We start from the raw sequence: 27,011 nt of genomic DNA on the forward strand, positions 1-27,011 counted from the left end.
GGAACAGCGGGCCGTGAATTATCAATCTGAAACACGAAAGCGATGGCGGTGGACCAACGCCACAACTGTGGGCCTCGGGATCTCGTCACAGTATCTCTGTACGTTGAAATTTCCATCTCTAAAATGCGCCTGTGTTTATTGTTCATTGAATCTACCCACCAGTAGTGGTAAACCAGAATTCATCCATGAAGAGAGCACTTCAAAGTGCCACATGCCATGGAAGGAGAGCGTTTGCCCACTCACGACCAGATGTGGCGGTCCTCGGCTGGCGTGGTTACACATAGTCTGTTTGGATGCGCCGACAAATTCTTGGAAACGACAGTGGAAGTCGGTTTATATTAAAGGAGTAAAACAAACATTCACATCGCTGGCAGCGGCTCTGGTGGACGGTCAGAACTGCACGTTCTCTCAAAACTAGTGGCATCTGTGGCATTGTGTTGTATGATAACACTGCACATTTTAGAAGGGACCGTTTTGTTGTCGAGAAATGCTCTTATGCAATATTCAAGCATTTTATCCAGCCTTATGATTTGTTACACCTGTCAAGTAGATGAAGCTCGTCAAAGGTGAAGGCTTACTCACAGATTTGAATACGTTTGAGAGAAATTAAGCTTTTGTGTGCATAGAAGAAGTCTTAGATTTTTTTTTTTTTACTGAGAATCATAACAATGGGAGAGAAAACAAAAGCATTCATTTTTTAGTGACATAAACATTTTTTCGATGAACTATTTTGTGTAGAGCCCAAGGTGACGTATTCAAATGACTTGTTCTGACTAACAGACCATATTGCAATGATAAGAAAACAGAAAATGAACAACAAATCCTCACATTGGGAGGGGCAGCGCTAGCACCTTTGGCATTTTTTTTTGTTTGACAATGACTCACGCCGAATTTGACATTCAAATTATTTATTTGTTGAAAGACTTTGCATTGTTTTTCAACCAATACTATATTATTATCTGCTCCTGTGAAGGTGTACCCTCCGAAAATTACATGATAAAGTATAACAAGACCAGTTTAAAAAAAACTAGTGTGAATGCTGTATAGCAGCTATTTCATCATCTGCATCTGCTGAGATTTCAAATGATTTTCGAACGATCGATTTGACAATTCATTCATAATGTCAAACCAATCGTTCAAAAGTTAAGAATGATCATGTGTTTTACAAACAACCCTCCGATACTCAGATATTCAATTTCCCAGGATGCATTTAGGTCACGCAGGACAGATTTTTCACCAGCCAAAATGTTTTGATGTTCTTTTGATTCCTGGTCTACATTTTACATTAATCTGCTTGGCTGCTTTGTACTTTGTTGGGAAAGGTGGATGTCACTTCGTGTCCCAGGTGGTAAACAAACCTTAAGTAGTTGTCAGTGAGCAGCACGGCGCCAACGGGAGCTCCAAGACAGAAACATGACGGCCTATTTCCTTCATTCTGACTGTGCAGCTGCCGCTTAAAAAAAAAAATACACAAATTGCCTCGTCTTCTTGTCCCGAGAGCCGGGCCCCTTTTTCATTGACTTGTCCTTAGCGATGCCCCACCATACAGTCCATCAGAGACGCAACTGTACATTCTCTAAAGTGAATTGGCAAGAAGACGTCGAGCTGATTTGGCAGCCACCGCTGAAACAAAGTGCTGCTAAAAACCCCTCTGATTGAGATGAATAAAGAAAAAGCCCTCTGGGTGTGCGTTTGTTTGCGAGACATTTTCAGGTGACTGATGTAAAATATTCACAGCGCCAGCAGCCTTTAATTCCAAACATGGGTTATTACCTCACCCCGATGAAGACGGATGCCAAAACAAAGCTGCCTTCAAGAAGAGCACTGGTCCCCTGGTTTAAATAGATAACATATTTAAATGGTAGAAATGCCTGGCCTGAAGGCCTGTAGGACTGAACACAGCGCCGCTGGAAAATAATCAAAGACGGGGAAAATGAGATAGGAGTGCGAAAAAAAAAAAAAAACAGTCTCCGCTGTTACACAGTGTGATGAATCAGCCCTTCCATTTCAGTAATTTCCTTTGAGAGCCTCCGTCATTTGTCAAACATTTTGTGGTATGAGTTAAGGTGTCAGATGCGACTGAGCGGAGATGAGAGGAGGACAGAAGGGCCTTTTTAGTCCAGGGATGGAGGTGCCAGCATGTACAGGGGGTAAAAATAAGCTGCATCAATCGTCGCGCTTACTTTTTATTTGCAGCACGGGCCGCTCTGTATTGAAGATTCATTAAAGCAAAGTGGAAAGGATAATATCGTTGACAAGGGGAGGAGGAGCGATAAGGAACGTTTGACCCATTTTGCGGCGCCAGCCTACGCTTCGAGTCGGTAACGTCGCGTTACGCTTCATTCGTCCGAGCAGAGAGCGAGAGAACACAAGTTGAGGCTGAAGCGTCCCGAATCAGATGGCGGAGCAACAGTTTACGGAGAACACGGCTCCTCGAAGTTCGGGGCAGTTTTTGATGACAGGATAAACAAAACAAAAACTAATAAAACAAATACATTTGATAAAAAAAAAGTACCTTGCCCTCTTATCACTAGCGCGGATGAATTATTCATTCGACTCTTTTTGCATCTTCATTATCAAGACGGATGATAAATGTCCCACATTTTCTCATCTCACCACGTCTTCAACCCCTTTAAATTTTAACAAGTTTCCCACCCTTGATATGTTGCACATAAAGAGGCTTCTGATAATAGTGTGATATAAATAGAGTGCACGATAGCTCTCTGCTCGAGTCTGATATCTGACTTTTGATGTCAAGATTTTTTAAGAATTTCATGCTCTTTCAGCTATTTCTTGTTTTAAACTGCGGCTGGTTTAGAAGAAGTGAAGCCTGGGGAGACAAATAACAAAACGCACCAAATCAAATTCGCTCCCTCTGCCCCTCTTTAAGTGACTGGTACTTCCTGTAAAATAGCGTAGCTTGGTTTCCCTCAGTGAACATAACACCACATACAGTGTTAAATTGCACTTTCTTTCTACCAAAGGTCCCTTCTCTGCTCCCCTGTGGCTTTTCAGGGGCTTCTTTTTTCTTTTTTCCCCCCTCCTGTCTGGAGGCACACAATAATCTCATTCTGATGCTATTTTCCCTCTTCTTCCCCCTTTTTTCTTGCTTATACTTTATAAGCTTATCCCTCTCTCGTTGACATTAGAGTGTAAGCCAGTGCAACAAAGTGGTCTTAAAACATGCATTGAAATCCTCAAAGACTGAATAAACAGGCGGAAACGTATCTCAGATGCAAATGTGGATTTGTGCGTCTCCTGTGCCGCGGTGATTAAGCGAATGACGACTCTTGAAGGTGCAGCGAATGAAGCAATTTTGAGATGAGTGATGATTTTCATGAAACATTAATGCTGTCTTGTACATTTTTTTTTCCTTTTCTTTCAGCAAGCAGAAAGTGCAGCCATTTAAAGTCCATTGTTGCTCAAACATCTGACAACACAAGCTCGCTAAGTGACATTTTATGCAGTTTTGTGGAATTATTCATACGAGGGATTTCGCAGCAGTGATGAATCTTCATCAGTGAAATGCTCTCGTCTAACTGGTCTTATAATAATATTAAAGCCTTACATTTCTAAATAATGAATGTGCCTCAGAGCCATCTGTATCAGTGGACCATGTTAACAGGCTAAGTGCTGCATTGGCCTGCCGTCGCTCCGCACCAATAGCACATAGGCTATCATCCATCTACAAATTGTGCGAGACATAATCTGATTTGGATAAAACAGGTATTTAAAGGCCATCTTATAGGCTAATTTCTTTTTATCAAGTTCACTTCATTCAATTGGTTATCCAGCAGTTACAACTGTATATAATCCTGCTAATTCAGATTTGCGAGAGAAAATATATTGTATCCTTCCTACTGAATAATTAACCTACATGTTGTTGCTTTTCATTATGATAGTAGCTGGGTCCGGTTGCTGCATCATATACTTGCTTTGGCACCAACACTCTACTGCCGTAGCCAATAAAACGCATTTGAACGTGAGGGAGAAATTGAGGCGCCTTTTTTTTCTACAGGTGTTGCGTAACCTCTCTGCAGGAGAAAATAAACCCGAGCTCAACTTATACATCTCCCTCCGCTGCAGACGCTGAGTAAAACCAGCAGCAGTGCAAGCGTTCAATCCGGTTACGATGCCAACTTACCGGCTCTGGGTCTCACCTGCTCGGGAAAAAAAGAAAAGTTCAAATGATTCGTTCTGAGCCGCTGCACTTGTGTTGCCGGGCCGCCGTGCCGTCTCAGAGGGGAGCGGTGTCGACTTTACAAGCTGCACTGCTCCCCGCAACTAATATGTGCGCCGGCAGACGGCTACGTTTTTATAGACACAGTGCGAGGTGGAGTTGAGAAGGATGCCTTCAGGGGCTCGCTTGGGAGTGCTTGCTTGCTTGACAATACAGTCAAATTAAAAGGAAAATCATGAATAAACAAGAAGGGGGCGGGGACACAACAACTGTCAACAGTTTCATGCAGCTTCACCGAATGGTAAAAAAAAATATATGAATCGCATATGCATTGCATATGCACATCTCGACTCAGTTAAGTACCTATGGGAGATTTCAGATACAATGCACAGGAAAATATATTTGGAAAGAATGATGTTTATACTTCTAATACAGTTCCAGAAACTTGGATAATCTTTGCTAATGAGCACCGAAGCTTGTGGTTGTCAAACATTTTACTGCAACCAGGAATATTCTGTTAATTTTCTATCTGTAGCTGATTTCCTGGTTATTACTTTCTTAAATTTAGTATTTTTTTTTTTTTTTTTTGTAATGCAGCTCTTTCAGAATTCCTCTAGTGTTTGTGACACTGTTGGAAATAAGTAGGTTAGACGTTTAATATTAGTTAAAGTTAGTTAAAGTGCGGTTTCCTGTTTCAATTTGAACTCCCTCACCTCTTCTGTCTTGTTTCTTTCACTTCCTGTCTTGTCGTGTGTCTAAAATGTATATCAACCTTTGAGGTCACAAGTTGTGACGTGTTTTCTGACGTTTACGGAAATGCCAGACGCCGTAGAAATATATTTTTTTTTTGTTGGATATTAAGCGAGTATATTGTAATTTTAGTCATGTCGAGTTTGTCTTTGTAACTTGTAAAATGTTTATCTTCTCGACGGCCTCATCTTTTTCCTCCGTGTCTTTGCATTTCCTGCATTACGTTGTCCGCCTGTTAGCTTGATAAATTGTTAGCCTCGGTGGCTTCTAGACACCGTCCGTGCGGCTGTTATCTGGCAACTGTGTTTTTACGACTTAACAACTTAAACGCCAAGCAAGTGGTGCGCCCAGCTTCCTGTGTTGTAACTACAAGTTCAATTTGAACGCAAAATTCCTTTTCGTAAGTTTTCCTCAGATGACTTTTGCCTGTTTCAGTGCTTGGTCTTTGACAGTAAAGCTCACTTTTGCTTTGACTATCTGCCTCGGTGTCGTGTGTTCAGCTCTTCCTCCTCGTTAAACGGTGTAAAATGTAACATCATGATATTATGTTAATATCCTGGCCAAAGAATTTTAGAAACACTTCTCAACCTAATGCAGTCCAGTCAAACATCATATGACTGCAATGATAAACAGAATTCAACTGGCACATTTCCAAAAGAGTCAACAAAAAGCGAACACTATGAAGTTTGTAAAAGTGGAATCATGGCAGAGTTGTGTGCATTGTCCAGGTGAATCTAACGAAGTGGCCACTGAGTGTGTGATGATTCCTACTTGTGAAATGTTGCACTGATCCGATGAGTGTTTACTTGCCACCTGAAAAAGGCTGCAGGTTGGTGAAGTCTGTACTCAGCTCTAATTGGTGCAAAACAGGCAGATGCAGCAGGAGAAAAGTTACTTTAAAAAGGTCAGAATTCACAGCTTAATGGAACATTGAACCAGGCTTTAGTTTTTTGTAGGAGTGGAATCATTTCAGCATGAGCTTGTAAAATCTGACAAGTGTCTGTTATACCGCTCTGCTGCCGTGACTTGTTTTTCAACAGGTTGCAAATTATTACTTATGTTTGTGAATCACTTCTGCTACAGGGTGAAATTTCAGTATTGTCATTTAAATTCCACTGGGATTGTATGATGAGGATGTGATCATGTTATGTTGTGTTTTAGTTCTCTATTTTTTTTTTTTTTTAATGAAAGATTTGCCATATTTTGATAAGAAATACTCCAATTACCACGGTAATATTAATGTCAGCCCTAGAGACAAACAAAAATATATATATATATTTTCTGAATTTACACAAGGGATGTTTTCAGGCTTAATAAATTCCAAAAGGAGAATTTCAACAGACATCAAAAGGCCTGCCTAGAGGACAAAGTTAAACTCATCGTGATTAGATAAACAAGTCACGTCCGCAGCATGTATGAGCATCGCAAACTGCTTATTCTAGGAAACCCTTTAAGTGCAATTAAATGTTCCATTAAATGCAGCTGTTAGTTATTCCAACAGTCAGCACAATTATCTTGTTCTCAATTATGGCACATTAATAATTCCCCTGCCAACTGATCCGTGTCATTTGCATATCATATTTTTAGAATAACTTGTTTTCTCCCTTTAAGCAAAAAAATCTGAATGAAGTCTTGAAAGTAGTGAAATAAAAAAAAACAAAAAAAACCGGATGATGTATTTTTTTTTTCTTCTCGGGGTCACTTTCTAATAGAGAAGGCTGACTGTGCACACATGCTCTGCTCCACTGGGTTCTTTTTGCAGATGGTCTCATTGCTATGCATAGAAAAGCCATCTTTAGATTTGCATTTGGTCAATTTTCCCCTTTAAGTTGGACATCTGTCTGTGTTGGAAATTAATCTGCGGGTCCCTACGGAGGCTGCTCGGTTTTTAATTAATTGTGTTAACACATCAATAATAAAAAACAAGAATGGAAGTCGGTGTCTGTCCTTCTCACTGTTTTTCTAGCTCTGTATTTCTCTCCTGGGTAAAGTGAGGATGTCTTTGTATTCAAAAGATGATGTTCCTGTAAGTGTAGCTTGAAAAAAACCACAAACCTTTTTGCTGGGTTAAGGGTTGTTTTAGTGGGCTACAGGCAGAGGCACCGGCTGCACTGTAGATACAGAGCTCCCAGCATTTATTCCACCTCATGTCTCTCTGTACACGCTGTTCCTCTTTAACTTTGTAGTTGTCAAAAGTAGTTTTCAAAAGACAGACAACTTTTCCTGCCCACAGCGGCAAAAATCTTCCTTTTTTTCCCTCCTGGCTGGATACCACGGTTGCTGTCATTAATCTAGCAAGGAGATGTGGTTGCTCTTATTGGACCTTTGGGAAAATATTAAAAGAAGACACCGTCATGGTGTTTGGCAATAATTCGCCAGTGACAGCGAGGGAGATGGATTTCCCTTCAGGTTGGCAGTTTATCTTTGCTGCCCGCAGAGCCCGAATACATGTATGCGCTAAATCAAGCTTTTGTCAAGGATGATTGAGTCGAGATTGTGAACAATCTAACTACGAGCTCAAAGGACAGCCGAGATGCTACGCTGTGTTTTTTTTTATGCGTGTCTCTGTTTCTGTCAGCAACAAATCTGGCGTTGTGTCTTTGAAGGCGTGGATCCGGTTGCATCTTTCGAGACTCGCGGCAGAAGTTGTGAAATCTTTTTTTATGCACGTCCCAAAAGTTACTCTGTTTTTCCCTTTAACTTTTTTTGGGCTCCCAGGTTTGTTTTTTGTTTTCTACCCATCTTCAGAGGATTCAGCAGTCACTTCATCCAATTTGTAAATAATATTTTGTATTGGGTTTATTCAGTGTGTCCTTTTCACCTCATACTCTGTAAAAAAACAAGTCTCTCTGACCTTTAAGTAAATTTTCTGCTTAATTTAGCCTACTTTCCATCGTCAGGGTGATTATTAAAGGCTGTATGTCACTGTTTTTTCTGAGGAAATGTTCTCATGTGTGACCACCCTGGGCTGCATCACAGCATTTGTTGTCACAGCTTTGGCTTCCCTCTTCAAGTTCACATCCATTAACCCCGCTGAATCATTGAAGGATTGTTTTCACCTGTGGAGTGACTGATTGGGCAGAGAGCTCACTGGGCAAAAATGGTGACAACAAGATCACGAATGAGTGATTTGACAGCGAGGGAAATCGGAAGTGACGCACAAGATAGCGCAGCAGGATTAATTCACAGAGTTGGAGATAAACCGTGACGCGAGGTTACAGATCTTCCTTATTGAACTAATGTTAAAAACTTCATTACGTTGTGCACTTTTGAATGAATGGTAGCAGCTCCTTTCTGTATTTACCAATTCGTGTCACTTCTTTTGTTCTTTTTACAAACAAGTCGTATTAAACCTGCAGCATCATCAAAAAAGTATGTTCTCCTCTTCTAGAGATATTTTCATGTTCTTCTATGAAAATATTAGATACACTCATGCTCGACTGTGAGTGGATTAGCCTGCATGAAAAAAAACACCACACCATGTTTTTTTTTCTAAGGAACCGAGTACATTAAGAAACAAGCAACTGAAAGGTTTTACTCTCCAATCGTGGAGGGGGTCGGTGATGACAGATCTCACCTGAGTTTGCATGAACCTGCGGACTCAGACCCAGACCACTTTACCAAATAATGCTGAAGTTTTAAAAGTACAATGTCACCACAGGGCCCCTTTCAAACGAACAGTGGAAATCCTCGGCCTTTTTATCCACAATAATTAGTAGTAACTTTATGTGAAAAAGACTTTAGTTTGGCGAGATTTTCACCGTATTCGATGTACAAAAGGAATGACACTCCTCTAATCAGTCCGCTCCACATGCTTGCACTTAGTTACCTCGTTTTAAAACCCATTTGTCTACAATGTACCTTAACGCATGAGTCTGTGATTAATTTTGACAGCAGACAACGGCCTAATGGGACCAGAAAATGGAAGCAGTCTCCATCAAAATAGTTAGCTTTTTGTCTTGCAGCAGAGAATCAGTGGTGACTTTTAATAGATGATCCACCCGGTGAAAAGAAATAAACGCATTCAGCACGAGTGGAGCAGTGGATCAGTTATCTGCCTAAACAGCTTGAAAAGCCTCATTTGTCCCTGAGAATCGTTTCCTCTTGGCGCACAGGAGGGGGGGGGGGGTTAAAAAAATGTATAAAAATTGTAAAATATTAAAAACGGGGCGAGGACTAGCTCACTCCACTCGTTTGTAAGTAAATACAAGCGAAGCAACAGATACAAGACGAGAGTTATTGTCTAATCTTCCACACTCTGTTAGACCTGCTGTCATTTAGTTCTTGTTTTTTCTAAATGTTGCATTAGAGCTGGACCCTGCTCATAATCACATCTGTTACAAAAACAACATTGCTTCTTCTTTCCATTATGTTGTTAAAGAGTTACAGCAATTTAGCTTTCTGTCACAGACGAGATGTAAAGCCCCCGATTACCGATCACAGGTGCAGTTTTCATGTATTTTACCAAGCAAAGTTATTTTATTTGGCTCTCCATTGCAGACAAAAAGGACCCAGCGATGATGACTACACAGACTGTTTATTCAGACAAACAGCGGCGTTCTGACAATCTAGACGATCCTTGCACACACAACTCACTACTTAACTGTCCACGGGGTCTTTGTTTGTACATCTGTCCTCCAATGAACACTCAGCCCCTTTGCCCACTTCACATTCGTAAAGAATTGTCTTGATGTTTTCTTTTTCCTCCTCCTTACGTGCTTGAACCTGATCTCGAGTCTATTAACCCGACTTGGAACAGGTGTTGAATCAAAATTTCCTCACCGCCTCCAGCTGGCACGTCCCAACGCTGTCACATCTTGTTTCCAGTGATTTTTGCATCTGTCAGAGCTGTTTTATATTTAAATATGAATCCTCAAACTTGAAAGAGTTTTTTTTATCACTAGTTTGTGCGATATCCAGACAATACAGACATGACGCACCGCCGGGGTGCGAACGAGGTGGTCGTATCCTCCGTAGACTTAGTTTGTGAATGACCTCCCTGTCAGAGCCAAACCAACAAAATCCGCCAACTTGTTTGGCAGCTCACTTCATGTCACTGTACCGTTTCCTTGATTTGTACAAGAGTCCCCCAGGGACCATGAAAAAAAACTTGTGTTACTCCCTTCAAGCTGCTGTAATTCAATATCCTCAAACTGCCAGTAGCCTATTTGGGGTGTAATTTATTCTCTTATGAAGACTTTTACACCCACACAGCCATATCAGTTTCCACTGAGTGAATTTTCTGTGGCGAAAACCTTCCCCGCTGCCTTCGTTCAGTCACCGAACTGTCAGACTGCCATTGAGCAAACTGCGCTTATTTCAAGGGAATTGGGGGAAAAAGAAGGGACAAAAAAAGTCCACTCCATTTGGCGATGACTGAAGGAAATCACTCCTGCTGACAATATCATCCTATAGTTCTCTTGTCAGCTCCCCCGTGGGAGCACCTAGAAGTTCTGTTACACCATGAACACTCGCATTTTACACCTTTGACAGAGCTTTGCATTGTGTGTCAGCGATTATTAAAAACAAGAGAATAATGAAATAAGAGAAACTAGAGTCCAAAAAATGATGCTGTCCGTGATCGTGCTTTGACGGTCTTCACTATGTAACTACGGAATGTTGATATCTTACAAACACAATTACCTCTATTTTCATAAAACTTGGTGGAAGTTTGTAGAAGCCGTTAATTTTAAAGTGAACCACGGAGGCTAGATCCACGCATTATTTTTCACGTTTATTGAGAAAAAGTTCAAACGTGACAAAAAAAAAAAACATAGGCCATGCCAGAAATATGATGACTCCATATTACAATCCGCATTCAAGGGGTTACCAGCAAACATTTTCTGGGATGCATATGTTCTTTTCAATGCAATTCCATTTTTATTTACATGGCACCAATGAACAACGCAGGTTATTTCAAGGCACACGGTAAAGTCCTTACAACAGAACTTCACGACATTAAACAGAGGAACCCAACAATTCGACAGTTGCCATTTCAGCTCGGAGAAAAGAAAAAAAACTCCAACAGAGGGGAGGAAAAAGTCTCTTTTAACCTCCGACAAAACCGGGCTCAGATGTGGGCGGCCATCTGCCTCGACCAGTTGGGGGAGAGAAAATTTGGTCCCTGGAGATTTCAGAGGGGAGAACTGTAACAATCGCCACGATTGTAAATACACCCAGCAGTGGCAGATTTGCATAGAAGAGTGCATTGTTGGCCTTGGCGGAGGTCTGTGCACTCCGAGGGCCCTTCTAGTTGATTATTGTATTGATTTTTGAAAACAAACTCCCAATCAGCCCTTTGCTTCTCGCTGCGTTTCTGTAAGTGACAGAATGATGATTCTAATCACCCAGAACACAACCTTCATTTCAGCTCGCACATTTCACTTCATTTAACTCGATTGTTGCCGACGTCCTCCAGAAATGATTCGTAATTGATCCGTCGATGTGAGAGCAAAGAGGTCTTAAAACTGAAACTTGAAGGTGCTTTCGAGGTTATTCACACGTATTCTTTGTCGCTGTTGCCTCGTTATTTTGTTATTTAGCCGTCGTAGCGCGGCTGGATAAAGTTTCAGTGAAATTTAGGGGGCCTTCATCGTTTTTAGAAGAAAACGATCGGATCGTGTCCCCCCCCTCAAGATGAAATCTACTGACTTTGGTGCCCAGACTTTTCTATTTAGCGGCATCGTCGTGCTACGTGATGGTGCTTTGACCAAATACCGGCAGTGACATTCCCAGCTGTATCTTTTCGTGTGCCAGTTGGCAAGCGTTAGCATGTTAGCATTGTCATTGTGAGCATGCTGACATTTTCATTTAGCTCAAAGCCCTGCTGTGCTCACGGTCTCTCAGAGCCTCCTGCATGGCCCCGCATCTTGTAAAAAAAAAAAAAAAAAAAGAGTACTTAAGGTTACTTTATTCATAATTAATAAATCAATCCTCCAGCTACATCGGAGCTAATGTTTGTGTTTGGAACATCTGAAATTCATGTCATTTTGCTATAAAATATTTAAATGAAAAAAAGAAGCTGTTTATCTTTCTATCCTCAAAGTCTGAATTAGATGAGCCGCATTTGGAGGATGTTTACTGTGATGAGTGCGCTGCAAGCAGCAGCGACGTCGCCCGTCGGTTTGTGAACGGCCGTTATGAAGCCTCCGGTCCTGATTTTGGCCGTCACCCTCTTGTTAGTTCGGCGCGGTTTGGAGCAGGAAGTGACCATATTAGGACGAAGTGGGTGGAAGCGAGCTGTGGATTTGACTCTCCATCGGTAACCGGGCGATACTACGTCCCGCCCACCAATCCAACAGACACACCCCCAGAAACCCGGCTCTCTGGAAGCTTATTTTCAAACTAATGACGGGATTATTTTCAGATGAATCGCCAGAAAACAAATAAAAAGGAGCGACTTTAGCCAACAGCACCGAGATAATTAATGGAAAAAATGCATTGACTTTTTGGAGACCAGTTGCGTGTGAATCTATGGAGCCGGAGTTTTGGTTTTGGATCCGACCTCTAGTGGCGCTTCCAAATCAGCCTCATTTTTCAGACCCGGAAGCTACGAACACTTTTATATCCAGTCTAGTGGTGTGCTGCCAAACCTCACAACCCATCTCAGCCTGTGTAGTCCTGCAGCAGCAGCGCTTACCTCATGTAAAACTTTGCCCCAAACAATATTACACAAATCCTCTGGTGCATGTATAATTGAAGAGGACACGCTTACACCGGCAATACAATGGATTTTGGCGTGTTATGAGTGTTGGTGGGCATCGTAATGGGTAAACGCAACGTAGAGATGAATTTGACAGATGACACCACAACTTACTCATTATGCTTTCCACCAGGGATCCTTATCAACCAATTTCCAGCCCACTAGCTCAAAGTCATTATCCTAAATTTGATTTGTACAATGGAGAAGGGCTAAATAACGTGTCATATATTTTGTGAGAGACTGTTGAGGGAACGACTGTTAATCTTATTCTGTGTGGCATTCGGTCACGTGCCCTCTTTCCCCATTCCTTTGTTTTCCTCTGTCTGTCTGTCTGTCTGTCTGTAATATTTAATGCCATTAGTGGCTTGCTTTCTTTCTCAGTATGGATTATTGTTATGTGCCTCTGTTTTCTTCCCTTTAGGTGACCGAAACAAGGACGGGCCCTCTCGGATGCAGTAACTATGACAACCTCGACTCTGTCAGCTCCGTTTTGGTTCAGAGCCCTGAAAACAAGATTCATTTGCAAGGTTGGCCATCCATAATTGAACTCCCCCAATTTCGGATGGAATTGTCACAGTGTCTGTTCTCTGGCAGGCTTATAACTGCAGCACGAGATTGTCACAATGAATTTAGCTTCAATCACTCTTTTTGCTTTTTTTTATTTATTTATTTATTTATTTTTTCATGCATGCTCGCGGATTTCTGAACTGAATCCCAGGCAGTAATGATTCAGAACAAAAGCAGCAGAACAGTAAAAACACAACTTTAAGTGAATCTCAGCATATTGCATGTGACGCCAAGCGTATGTCAAGCGTGGTGACAAAGAAAAAGAAAATGAGTGCCAGCCTTCCGTGATTTTACAGATCTAGCGTACAACAGCTTTCTAAAGACATCTTCTGCATAAACCGAAAGCATTTACCGCTCGCTCTTCATTCATCCATGTGACATTCTTGTCCTGTTTTTTGTCCTCGCGTCAGGCCTCCAGGCCGTACTGCCAGAGTATCTGAGGGCCAGGTTTGTGCAGGCGGCTCTCAGCTACATTGGCTGTAATGAGGAGGGCCAGTTTGTGTGCCGCGACAGTGACTGCTGGTGCCAGTGTGCCGTCGACTATCCACAGTGTAATTGCCCTGAGGTGGAACTGAGGGCCATGGAAGCCAGTTTGCTGCAAATCCGAGATTCCTGGAATTTGGCCAACCAAGACTTCGAGGAGTCAGGTCAGTGTTTTCCTTTCTTTTCTTTCTTCTTTTTTTTTGTTTTTTCATTCATTCAATGGCGGTGGCCCTCCTGCTGACAGCAAATTACACCCTATTGTTATAGGGGCTGATCGGTAAAGAAAACAAAGTCAGACAGGCCATGAACAAAAAGGGAAAATTACATCCAGTCCATGTAATGGGAATCCATCACAACACAGAGGAGCAATTTTTAGAGCAGCATCTTGCAAAATTGCATACATAAAATGAAAACAACTGAGAAGAGTATTTCATCTCTATTCATTGAAACAATTTCAGTTTGATGGATTTTCACAGACGCAATCAGAACCTCTAAAATTTGAACACCAAAAAGCTAATCTGTGTCGTTATCCCACTCGATCTCTCTCGGTCAAAACACTCGATCGTGAGAAACATCATCAAAATGTTTTTGCAGTCCATGGCTGAAAATGTCATCAAATATGTCTTTTAATCACTGGTTTTGTTCAATTTCCGCAAATTCACTTAAAGTGTTTGTAGGACAAACGTGTCCATAAACAATCAGCTAAATTAAATGCTAGACAAATGAAGGTACCGCATCACTTCATTGATGCAAAAAAATCCTGTAAATCCAACGCGGGCCGTAAAGCAGTGCTGCCTATTGATTAGCAACGTTTGCCCTCCACTGGCCTAAAAACAGCCAGAGATATCAAAGGGAGAACTAAACTCAGGAGAACCAACACCGAAACATCTCAGAGACTTCACAAATCTGACATCCCACAGTGGAGGGTGTCAAAAACATCCAAACCATCTTCTCCGGCATTCAAACGACCACCTTTTTCTGCCATTTGATTGTATGTGTGTGTGTGTGTGTGTGTGTGTGTGTGTGTGTGTGTGTGTGTGTGTGTGTGTGTGTGTGTGTGTGTGTGTGTGTGTGTGTGTGTGTGTGTGTGTGGAAATTGCAGGTTTCAAATTTTCAGTGTCCAGAAAATGAAAGCGGAGTATTTACAGATGTGACTGGGTGAATAGTAATTCAGTCACATGAAGCCTCGTCAGTAGCGTCCAGAGGAGCTGTCACAGCCCTCAGACAAACTCCACCAGCTATCATTTGTCTGATGATAAAGTACGCAGTTATTGCCGTTTCATCACTTAACCTTACTGAACCGATTAACACGGGAAAAAACCAAGTAGAATCAACAAATTTACACAAAGCTAGAAAACTCATGTTTTTGTTTATGTTTTTTCATGCACGAGTCAATTTTGAAGTTTTGGGCGAAATTTGCTTCCATAACATGTCTTTTCTTAGACTAAAAGAAAACATCCAAAATGATTTAGTCTTTTTGCAAAGTTAGAGCTCCAAAATTCACCAAAAACAATTAACATACACTTACTGATTAATGACATGTTATTCCCCAAAAACAAGGCAATGATGGCTTTTTAATGATTGTTGACAGAAGTTTCTCATTCATGGAGTGACAAAACATAATTTTCCCAGTGAGAAACCTTTAACTCCAATGACAGCAGAAATTAAACGGGGAATTTGAACCTCGACTGTAGTGCTCCGACTTTTGTTCTGAAAATGTATGCAAATCAAAATGAATTAGCTAATGGTCATTTGCATAATCAAGCATACAAATTCAGAAAAGTTATGATACAAAAGAAATAATTGTCTTATTAAAAGTTATCACCAGGGGAAGTTAAAAGGAAATATCTATTAGTTAAAACTTGTATTCTATTAATCTATAGTAGCTTGCCTTAAATAATAAATAAGACAAAATAATAGAGACAACAGTCAAATGTTGATTCCCTCTTAGTGTTGTGTGCCACATATATTTTACGGCCTCCTCCAACATGGCTGCGTCCCTGCGTTTCCGTGCCGTTAGTCAAACCAAGCTGCACCAACCGGCTCGAAGGGCATCGCGCTGCTTCGGCGGTTTCCAGCTCCACCTGAAGATGTTTTCCACGCACCTCGCTGGCTGAGTGTTTTAACCTGTACTCCGGGCAACTTGATTACCGCACAGTCGGCAATAACTTTAAGCAGCGTGGTGCCCCGAGAGCCGCGGCGGCATGGGGGCTGTATTAAATAAATAAAAATAAAGTTGGACGCAAAACCCCCGTGGACCTACTTGTGTCGTTGATCTAATAGAGAACAACTGACATCGGTAGCGGAGAGAGAGATTAATAATCATAACTCTGATTGTAAAATGAGGTTTCTACAGTCAGTCTGATGGCAGACATGATTTGCTTTGGCCTCCCTCCGAGTGGAATATGGTTTAATCAAGATATTATATATGCTATAGCTGGATCAATATCGTGAGTCTTAATAGAGGCGCTGATTTATTTCCCTGGTGACCTTTTTTGTTCGGAGAGAGTCTCAGGGTGAAACAACGAATCCAAGAGGTCTTGGTCCAAAATATATTCCAAGATGTTGCAAATTAACCCCCGCTACTAAAACACATCATTTATTAATTGTACCCTCATAATTTATCAATTTAAGGAGTAACCTCCCCGGTTCCTATGGTTACCCGCCAACCTCGCCGTGATGTTTTAATAATGCCAACACAGCGTCTGTACTTATGCTTCGCCCAAATCTGACAGCGACTTCTATTTTTAAAGGGATACAAAAGGGAAGCGCTGTTTCCTTCTTGAGTCTCAGTGGCTGACAAGATAATAATGGTGGTTATAAAGAGCCAGTTTCCAGGGATGAGATATTGTTGTCTCGGTGATAAGATAATGGTCTGGTTCAGATGGCACCGGATGTGTCCACCCTCACCCAGACACCATGATTTTAATATTTGGTGATCTCTTGTATTTATTTACTTTTATTGACTTGCAAGTATCCAAAACATACAGTATGTTTTTTTTGCTAGTCCAGATGCAGAGATACACAGTATGAAATAAATCTGAACAATTAGGGGTAAAGGTTTCATTTTTTTGCTAGTTTTTGATTATGAAAAAGTTGACAATGAAATACACACAATCAGTTGGCGATAATCACAAATAATAAATTTCATGCATCCTGACACCTGGAGGAAATCATAGCCTGGTCTATTTAAGATAGTTATCACCAAGTTCAAGCGCTTGCAGCATTTTTTTTTTATACCATGTTATGTCTTTTTTTTATTTTTTTTTTTAAACATCAACATTTTTGGGTGTAATCTGCTGAAGGTGTAATTTCTTTCTTTTATTTTTAGTTGTAATTTTACTAATATATTTTTCACTGTCACTTTTATTTGCATTGGCTTGTCAGATATGCATTCACCCATTGAGTTTTTTGTAATTTTGTTTTATGTCGCGAGGAATGACGTTTCAATATTTCAAAGAAATGGAGATGATGAAAGCCGTTGAAAGACGTGTGTACCCACAGCCTAACACGTATGGTATTTCCTCTATGACTCAGAGCTCCATGATAAAAAGTAATGGATGTTATAATGAACACAGACGGGGAAGGTTTTGGTTTTTTGGTCTTGTCCTGTGATGTGATGTTAACAATGAACTTATCCTTCAAATTTATTTTTACAATATATAAGAAAAATGAATACAAAGGCAGCAATCTACTGATTTCGTGTAATTAAGTGGAAAAATGTGGAAGCTGTAGCGTGTAATCCGTCTTCTCCTCAGGACAATCTCTAATTTAAAAAAAAAAAAATCTAAGCCATGAAAAGCGAACCCCCAAATAGCCTTTAATATATTTTATTACAACCTGTTTAAGCAACTTATTAATTTCACAGGGACATGTAATACACCTTGCATAATCACTGGGGAAGCCATTGACACTTAATTGGTTTTCTAATCAGATATTTCATTATCAACGTAACGTTAACTAATTACAAAACAGAAGTACGGTCATTTTCTAATCAGCCTTGCGCACGCTTCGATTTTCCATAACACCAATCACGATTATGGCCGAAGATGATATTGTTATTGAATGACCCGGAAATGGCATCTGTTTACTGGGGATTGTGCACGCGGCAAACAAGTAGCTCTGAGGTTACTGACAGATATTATCCTCTGAACTCCCGTGTCCATCCTTATTTCTCTCCGGCAGACTTGCCAAATAAGCCGGGGAAAAGCTGCTGGCTGTTCATTAATGAAAGAAAAAAGAAAAGAAAAATCCCACCCTCTCCTTGTATTTAGCTCTGCCTTTCTCTATTAGCATATTCGTCAAACAATATCACTTCCAGTTTGCCCCGCAGCTCTCGAAGCCCTTGTGGCCTCCGCCCAGTGACTCTCTCATTTGGTCCGACTAAATTAGACAAATATAGTTGGAGAGGGGTGAGAGGTTTTTGTTTTGTTTTGGACCACGCCGGAGAAGGAAATGGATGGTTTCGCCTCTCTCATCTCATTTCTCTCTCTCTCTCTCTCTCTGCCTTTCAGAGGAGTTTCAGAACTTCGTTCGGAGGCTGCCCACGTTCTACGCCCTGAACACGTCCGCCATCCAGTACTTCTGGAAGATAGAGCCCGCTGTCCACCAGCGCTACAAGCAGCTGGAGCTCGGCGCGCAGCAGCTCCTGAGCAAAGCCCGACGCATCGTCAACAAGCTCTTCACCCTCAGCAAGAGGTGTCAAACTCAGCCCAAAATTATTATGCTGAGGGAGAGGTGAGACACTGATAAGTATTCCTGCTGACCTTTCTGTTGACTCGGGCGCGCGCGCGCGCGTGTGTGTGTGTGTGTGTGTGTGTGTGTGTGTGTGTGTGTGTGTGTGTGTGTGTGTGTGTGTGTGTGTGTGTGTGTGTGTGTGTGTGTGCCTGTGTGGAAAATAAGCAAAAATTCCAGAGCCTGCAGGCCACATCATAAGTCCTTTCAAGCAAGCTGTGAGCGGCGGTGCCCATTTATTTTCTCCAGCCGACTTCTGTGCACATCGCTTTGTTATCCCCTGAACTAGGCATTATGGTAATAATACAGACAATACATCAGCGCTTTGATATTCAACGGAGGTCCCGCCCGAAGTGAGCTATAGTGTCACACCTGATGACTTTGGCTGCACTCCCAGTCCGGGGCCTCCTTTACATTCAGGAAATCAAAGCTATCCTACTGTGAAATTAAAGTTTGCCAGTGTTTTAAAGGAATATGCTAAGTTTGGGAGATGTTCCTGTTGGTTAACTAGGCTGTGATGAAATCATACTGGGAAAGAACAAAACAAAAAAAGTTCTCCTTGGATCTTCAGTAAATCATTTCCATCTATTTCGGTGTTTTTTTCACCAAAAAGTCGGTCTTATAGTCTGGAAGACGAGTTTATGAAAAAGAAATGTGATTCTGCTGCCGCAGCTGATGGAGCTTATTTTAGGATCCATTTCAGGTGAGAAACCAAATATTCATCCTCTGCTGTGTGAATTTAAACTGGAGCCACAGTCTCACAATGCTTCTGCCTTCTCTTTCTGCTAAATAAGGGAAAATAATTCCAGTTCATTTAAACAGGATATCATCCACCTACAAGATCTTATCAGACCATACATACATGTGCAGTATGTATTGTTACCTTTGTTATTTTGATTTTAAGTTTCAGCATCACATTGCCAGTTGATGCACACTGTGGAAGTTACTGTATAATGGATGAAATGGCCACAACTGTTAACTTTGAATTTGGTCCAGTTCCATATCTATTGGAAGGTGTTTTGTTTTTCTTACGATTTGTGAAATACAGTGGAGGAAAGTGGCTTTACAGATAGTTAGTCTCCCCGATTTATCATCGCAGACCGCTGGGAACTGCAATTCAGAATTTTAAGGTTCACTGAGGGAGAGCAAGGAAAGCAAATTTAAAAGAGGCATCAAAGTTACTTCAGTTTCATCACTTAACACGAGACAAAGGAGCCACAATTTTACATTTCTGTTTCTTTCAGGTGATGATTTTTGAAGCAACTTAGCCTGACTGCGCCGACGGTCGCTCACAGCTTCAGTTTTCGTAGCTGTCTGGAAACTCGGCTCGTATTGGTACTAGCACAGCCGCTCTGACCAATCGAACAAACCGTTTTGACAAACCGCGTTTGTCCCGCCCCTCCTTCACTGTGATTAGACGGCTGGTGACAGTGTTGTTAATGTTTTATAACTCTCGCTGACCTGGAAAAAAAAATGTCGCAGAATAAAACACTCAGCACCTCGTCAAGCTGCTGGCAACCATTAAAACTATTTAATGAATACACTGTATTTAGTTAAAAACACTTTAGTGGACTCTGGCCGTCGGTAGTTACAGTTCGGCGCGTGCTGATTGGTCAAACTTAAGCCGAGGTCTACGCCCAGTGGGATGGAACAACTGCAGACGATTCTCTATGGAGGGTCGCCAGACTTATATATTCACACAGTGAAATCGGCATCGCGTGCACTGAATCTAATATGCGGTATCTTTCCTCAACACTTAAGCCGGACACTATGTGGGGTGAATTTTGGGAGAGCGGTAAATGCAGTAATGAGATGGAGTGGGAGTGATGAAATAAAAAAAATGCTCAAAGTGGATATTTTGGATCCCGCTGTGATATAACCTGGTGCTCTTCAACGATCTGAGGAGGAGGCTGTTGGTTCATGTTAACACAGTTCAAAGCCGTGCAGTTAAGATCACAGTATCTTTCTCAGTTTAAATACTGCATTTCTCTCGATATCCAAGTCTTTTAATCTTCAGATACACTTCATAAATTCTGCTTTTAAAAATCTGCCCGAATAGACATTTGCGTAATACAAAATCGGACGTAATCAGAAATAAAATCTTCTTATCCAACCCCCCAAACAATATTTAAAAAATAATCTTCTTTTCCACAAAGTCATCTCGTGACGCCTCTTGTGTAATGACCTAGTTCATGGAGGCTTTGTTTTTTTTTCTTCCCATTTTCTACAAAAGAGAATATTCATGCACCTCCGTGGCTATTATTCATATCGTGAAGCATCAGGGTTTTTGCCAGATGAAGACAAAGTAAATAGAAAAATATTGTATTGCTTTGTGTGGCACGGATCCATTTTGGAGTTTCTTTTGAAACTTTCTTGAGATAACTACAGTATGCAGGTTTTGGTTTTTTTTATCAGTTTTTTCGAATGGGAAAGCCGTAATGGAGCCGCACAGAACAACTGTTTTTGTTTTTTTTTCCCTTTCTCTATTTCCTTTTTTTTGTGTGGATACACCAAGAAAATAAATATGTCTCTAATGGAAGAAAATCTTCTATGGGGAGAAAAAAAAAAAAAAAGTTTTCCGGCAGACGGAGAGAGTCGGTATGTGGCATTGATCCGTGTGAGATGAACTGACAGACAATGAACAGATTGCAGAGCGAACCACCCGGCTTCTCTTTGGCCCGAACGGCACGCTGCGTCTCCGTGACAGTTTACACGTCCTGCTGACACAAAGCGCTTCACGGTGGCGAGACGGCTTCCTCTCTCTCGCTGCGCCGCACAGCCGCCGCTCTGAAGGTGAGATATGCACAACCGACTCCAACTGATGAGTTTCCAGAGGAGCCGGGCTTTCGCTGTTAGGACCGTCGACACCTTACGGCGGCTAAGTCTTTTGACAAAATGTCACCCGATTTTGAAATCTTATGATGTGAGAAAATGTCCTTTCTTTGCGCTTTTCCATTTCCCTCCGCGTCACACTGACTCCACTCGCTGATGTTGTAATACAAACGTTCAAAGCACTGATTTGAAGCTGCCAAACATCACAACCTTCGATAGACGTTGTGATAAAATGTCCACGCTTTGTGAGTGTTCGATTTTTCTGGGCGGATTTTCTCAAAGCTTTTTAGGTTTTAGGTGAGTTTTGTGGGAATTCAAAAAAAATGTGCAGGTCGAGGAAGAACATTTTTATTTTTTTAAGCACTACCAGATTTATTGAATGTGACGTACATATAAAACGGACAGTCTGTGATTAACATAGAATACGTTACAAACGACTACATCAGCTGTCAAAATAAGAGCTTTAGATGCTGTTTAATTCATGTTGATTCAACACACAGACCTGCTGGATGCACAAATACAAAGTGCTCTTACAACTTGACCTGTGTATAAAAGTATTTTAACATACAGTGATGTGTAATCACTTCTGTTGATAATAGTTACTTTTTCATGCTTAACATTTCCAAGTGTAAGTACACTGGATGGAACAAAACAAAATGCTGTTGAATAAATTCCCAGAAAGAAACCTGTCACAGTTTTATTTATTCAATTTGTATTAGCCTTCTTTTTTCTTTCTATCACATATATTTGCTTGTTTGATTACGGTGGAATGAAGTGTTTTGAGCGTTTTTCCTGCTTTTGCACTTCCAAATTACCAAAGCAGTGACACGCTTATGTTGCCGCATTCCCCCTTAATGTGAAGCCTCACGACATAAAGCCATAGAACAAAAAGGAATTCAGGGAGGTGACAGATGTGGGAGCGAACAATTGAAAAGGTTGATTTACAACATTATATTCTTGTCACGAGGTCCATCTGCCCTGTTGTTCACAAGGAAAATCAGGAATCTTTTTCGTGACTCGTAATACATAAAAGATTTGTTACCGATGGTTCCATTCAGTGACTCCACATCTTTGCTCTGGAGTGAAGAACATATCAGCATCACATATTTGTGGTGTTTTTAAAATCCGACTTTTGTTTCCCAGAGGACACGTATTCTTTATCTGCTTCTTTCTAAAATAATAGAATTGTACAGGAAAAACGTGATGGTTTTTTTTTCATAGTTGGAGCAATAACAACCAATAACAGAACCATTTACGTTTATTGCGACCTCTAGAGGCTGTTTTAATTGTGACGGGAGCAAATGAGGAAGTCGGATTACTTGGCACTAAGAGTGACAATTGCTGTGTCTCAATTTGTGTTCTTCCTTTAAGCAATATTGAGTGGGGGCTGTAATATTGCAATTATACAACAAGTAACCATGTAAATAAAATATGTAATCGCAGTGTATTCATATTGTGGGGCAATTCGCTCTCAAAATACAAAACTTTGTGTTAGTGCGATCGTTTCCATGGCAATACATGGTGTATGACTAACAACTGGAAAACAATCAGTCGCGTCAGGGGAAGGGAATGTAATGTATGCAATGTTTACCTCTCCGGGGAGTAGTCCGACCCTTAGCAACCACTCCAGCAACAGGATTTCTTGTCCGTTTTATTGCTTTCTGGAGATGGTTTCTCAAACTGAATAAATACAGCACATAGAAACACTAAACTGCTCAGCTAGCTCAGTCTGGTTAGAACCAAGATATCTGCTGAAAAAAGATATCGATGGATTTGTGTTTTGAAGATTTTAGCACCGTGTCGTATGTTAAGACCAAACCGGTCAAGCCAGCCGCCACTAGGACTTTAAGTGTGTGAATTTTAACAAGTGTCGTCTCAAACTGCACACTTACCAAAAAAATGGTAGTGTGAATGCCTCTAAAACATGATCTTCTCTTAAAATCTACCCAAGTAGTTCTGGTGAACATAACCAAACTGCGACCATCTCCAAACATTAACCATGCGTTTATTATCGTTACCATAACGACGAAGGCCCGGTAACGCCCGTCACTGGTACTGTCCAACGGTTATATATGTGGTTTTGAAAAAACTTTGTTCATTTTGTTTGTATAAAGAAGTGTTGAATAATACTTCCCACGAGACATTTTCTGGTTTTGTATTTTTGTTTGTGCTTTTTCTTCCTGCTTTTAAAGTGTGAATGGGAAGAACAAAAACATGCTCATCAGAATCAGATGAAAGTTGTTCTCGTGTTAGCTTTTCTCAGAAAAGGGAGAAACTCCTGCCAATCACCCGAGGACGCCAATTAGTGCTAAATATGAAGTCACATTTTCAACTATATTCAAGAGGGAGTGAAAGAGAAGCAATTTCAGCTTCTATAAAGGCACGAATGTACTGAAACCAAATATGTGGACAGGATATCCTTTCGAGAAGCATATGATAAAACTGCTCAGGGATTCCAGTAGATATCTTAAACGTGGTCATTTCTTCAGAAAGCGAGACTCTCTGGAGGATATGAAGGGATTGTGAGCATGAGGGGAGTGTTGACTTTCACCCACACTTTTACATCAGGAAGCAGATGAGATGCTTGAACTCAGCCATGTCTTTTGATATCGCCATTGAAACACTGAAAACATATCCATCTGCTTACTGCTATAATGACCCACGTTTCATATAACGGGTTGGTTTAGTTGGTCTCCAGGAATCACATCGATACATATGTTTCCCACTGCGGGGTTGTATCATCAAAAATGTATCGATGTTTGACATGGAGAGAGGAGAGGAATTTTTTATATGAACTTTTATTAAGGGCCACATTGTAGCCTCATGATATTCTTGAAAGGCAAAAAAAAATCTAAAACTATTCACTTAAAAAAAACCTCTGTTCCTCCTTTGTTCCTCATATTTTATTGCTTTGACCTCAAATCATCCATTTCTTTTTTGAGACTTTTAAATTCATACAATTAATTTAACCAACAAAAACCAAGGACAGCATAAAAAAAAAAAAGAAAAGAAAAGAAATTACAAAGACAAAGTGAATTAATAAAGAAGAATTGACAAATAATAATAAAAATGGCAAATATTTTTGAACAATTTTTAACTAGGTTTTCCGCCGTAACATTACAATTCATCAAAAATGATCACTTCTACCCATCGTTTCTGAATATGAACCCCATAAAAGAAAAAATCATCCATTTCATTTTTCAAGTACATTAAAACTCGCTCAGTCCCCACGTGACAGTAATTTTTTCTTCCGAACAAAATTGAAAATTTGATGTAAATATCTGCAGTATTTCGTATTCATGCCTGCGGTGAATCTCACGTTGTGTTCCGTCTCTTCATCGCAGGCCCTTCGGCTACTGGCTCAACTACATCCTCTCCATCATTTACTGCAGCGAGAACAACCACATCGGCTCGTACCTGGAGGAGACCCGGAGCTGCTCGTGCCCCTACGAGCACCCCCCCTGCCAGGGCGTCATCCCCTGCACGGTGGGCGAGGGCACCTCCTGCGCCTCCTGCTCCTACGAGAACCGCTCCCGCTGCGCCACCTGCAACCAGGGCTACATGCTGAGCCAGGGCGCGTGCCGCAACGAGGTGCCCGACTCCACCGACCACTACATCGGCTTCGAGACCGACCTGCAGGACCTGGAGCTGCGCTACCTCCTGCAGAAGCGCGACAACCGCATCGGCATCCACGGCATCTTCGTCAGCAACGACGTGCGGCTCAACAACTGGTTCGACCCGTCGTGGAGGAAGAGGATGCTGCTGACGCTCAAGAGCAACAAGTACAAGTCCAACCACGTCCACATGCTCCTGGGGATGTCTCTGCAGATCTGCCTTACCAAGAACAGCACTCTGGACCCCATGCTGTCAGTCTACATCAATCCGTTCGGGGGGAGCCACTCGGAGAGCTGGATCATGCCCATTGAGCAGAGCAACTACCCAGACTGGGAGAGGACTAAATTAGACCTTCCCTATGACTGTTACAACTGGACTTTGACTTTAGGCAACAAGTGGAAAACCTTTTTTGAGACAGTCCACTTTTACCTACGGAGCCGGATCAGGGGCCCGTCGACGAGCGGAAATGGAACCGTGTACTACGAACCCTTGGAGTACCTGGAACCGGGGCGCAATCTGGGCTACATGAAGATCAACAGCATCCAGGTGTACGGCTACAGTATGCACTTCGACCCGGAGGCGATCCAGGACCTGATCTTACAGCTGGACTACCCATACACTCAGGGATCGCAGGACTCGGCCCTGCTGCAGCTGCTGGAGATCCGGGACCGGGTCAACAGGCTGTCGCCGCCCGGAGCCCAGCCTCTGGACCTGTTCTCCTGCCTGCTGCGGCACCGGCTCAAGCTCTCCACCACCGACGTCGCCAGGATCCAGGCGGCGCTGCAGACGTTCAGCGCCAAACAGCCCAACTCCATGGAATACGAAACAACCAAATTATGTAGCTAATAGGCGGACCGGCGGCTGGGCAGCACAGATGGACGGGCGGTTATCGCGCAGGGGCCCGATGACGGTGAAGAGCAATCCTGGAGCCGTGCAAAGGGGACAATCGGGGGACATTTTCCATCGTCTTCATGGATCTCAAGACGTATTAGAGATCCTCATGTCAGCTTTTCCTATTAAATTTGTATAACATCTTAGAAGTAAGGAGGATTTCACCATACTTGCCTCATAGCTTTTCTTTTTTTTTTTCCCTCTTCTGATAAAAAGGACAACTTTGACAGTTAATGATATAAATTTAAACCTCTGCCGTCTCTGATATGTTGCCAGTGTGCTGATGTTTGTAGATTTGCACAAACCTGAATCACTCGCATACGTAAACAAAAGCTTTTTGCGGATATATTATTACCCTTAAGCAATGTAATCATCTCACAAACATCTCAACACCAGCATGTTGTTTTGTTTTTTGTTTCTATTTTTTTGCCTCATCACATTTATTTTCAAGTGCAAAAATAGACACAAGTACTTATTATTTTCTACACCTCACATCCGTTTTAAGCTTTCCATACAGTCACTCATTTTTTTTAAGCTCTACGACAGTTTTTTGTAAGAAAAGAGTAAATGAAATCAAGTGGAAAAAAATTAGATGCAGTATTACTCCAGATTTGCAGAGAAAAAAAAAAGTACCATCATCACAATATATGTTACATGTGCTTTTATTTTTATAATGCTGTTGTTTGTGAAACAAAAGTTACAAAAACACTGTCTATAAAATGTATAATACAATTTGTTAATACACTAAATAAAATACATTTTTATGTGTGGTCTATAGATGGTGTGCTTGTCATGCATTGTCATATAAATAATATAGTATCACTGACAAGGACTCCGTTACGTTTGGGCAGCTTTAATTTTGGTTATTAATAACACGTTTTCTCTGCAACGACATGTCGGATGCACCGACCGTCGCTCACATTCGCTGTGATAACAGTCTGGAAACTCGGCTCGTATTAAGCGTTTGCACGCCACAGTAGGGCGGACCAATCAGAGACCTGTGTCGGTGGTTAACCGCATTTGTCCCGCCCTTCCTACACTGTGATTGGACGGCTGATGACAGAGACGAGGGCAGCGTAAATATTTTTCAACTGAAAAAAAAAAAATCAGCCAACATTCAGCACCTCGTCAAGCTGCTCATTAAAACAATTTTTAAAATATGTTACACTCAGAACAAAAAGAATATTTGATGGAGAAGGGCCGTAGGTAGTAGCAGAGGTGGCTGGTTTCGGTATATGCTGATTGGTTGAAATCAAC

General features: G+C 41.5%; 1 protein-coding gene across 3 annotated transcripts in view; it reads left to right on the top strand.

The window, feature by feature from the left end:
- Nucleotides 1-26,531, top strand: part of LOC138632083 (BMP/retinoic acid-inducible neural-specific protein 3-like) — a 50,857-nt gene extending 24,326 nt beyond the window's left edge. For 2 of the 3 annotated variants that reach the window (XM_069717361.1, XM_069717362.1), the window contains exons 5-8: nucleotides 13,054-13,159; nucleotides 13,610-13,846; nucleotides 18,197-18,419; nucleotides 24,593-26,531. In XM_069717361.1, coding sequence (XP_069573462.1) covers nucleotides 13,054-13,159; nucleotides 13,610-13,846; nucleotides 18,197-18,419; nucleotides 24,593-25,709 — 1,683 coding nt within the window. In that variant the 3' untranslated portion in view covers nucleotides 25,710-26,531. The remainder of the gene's footprint in view (nucleotides 1-13,053; nucleotides 13,160-13,609; nucleotides 13,847-18,196; nucleotides 18,420-24,592) is intronic. The other variant, XM_069717363.1, reaches the window with a different exon arrangement.
- The last annotated feature ends 480 nt before the right edge of the window (nucleotides 26,532-27,011 follow it).

Source organism: Brachyistius frenatus, unplaced genomic scaffold (genome assembly GCF_029030835.1).
Source record: "Brachyistius frenatus isolate BFR_SWC_R1_liver_20210118 unplaced genomic scaffold, ASM2903083v1 Contig_173, whole genome shotgun sequence".
In the NCBI taxonomy this organism is placed as follows: Eukaryota; Metazoa; Chordata; class Actinopteri; family Embiotocidae; genus Brachyistius; species Brachyistius frenatus.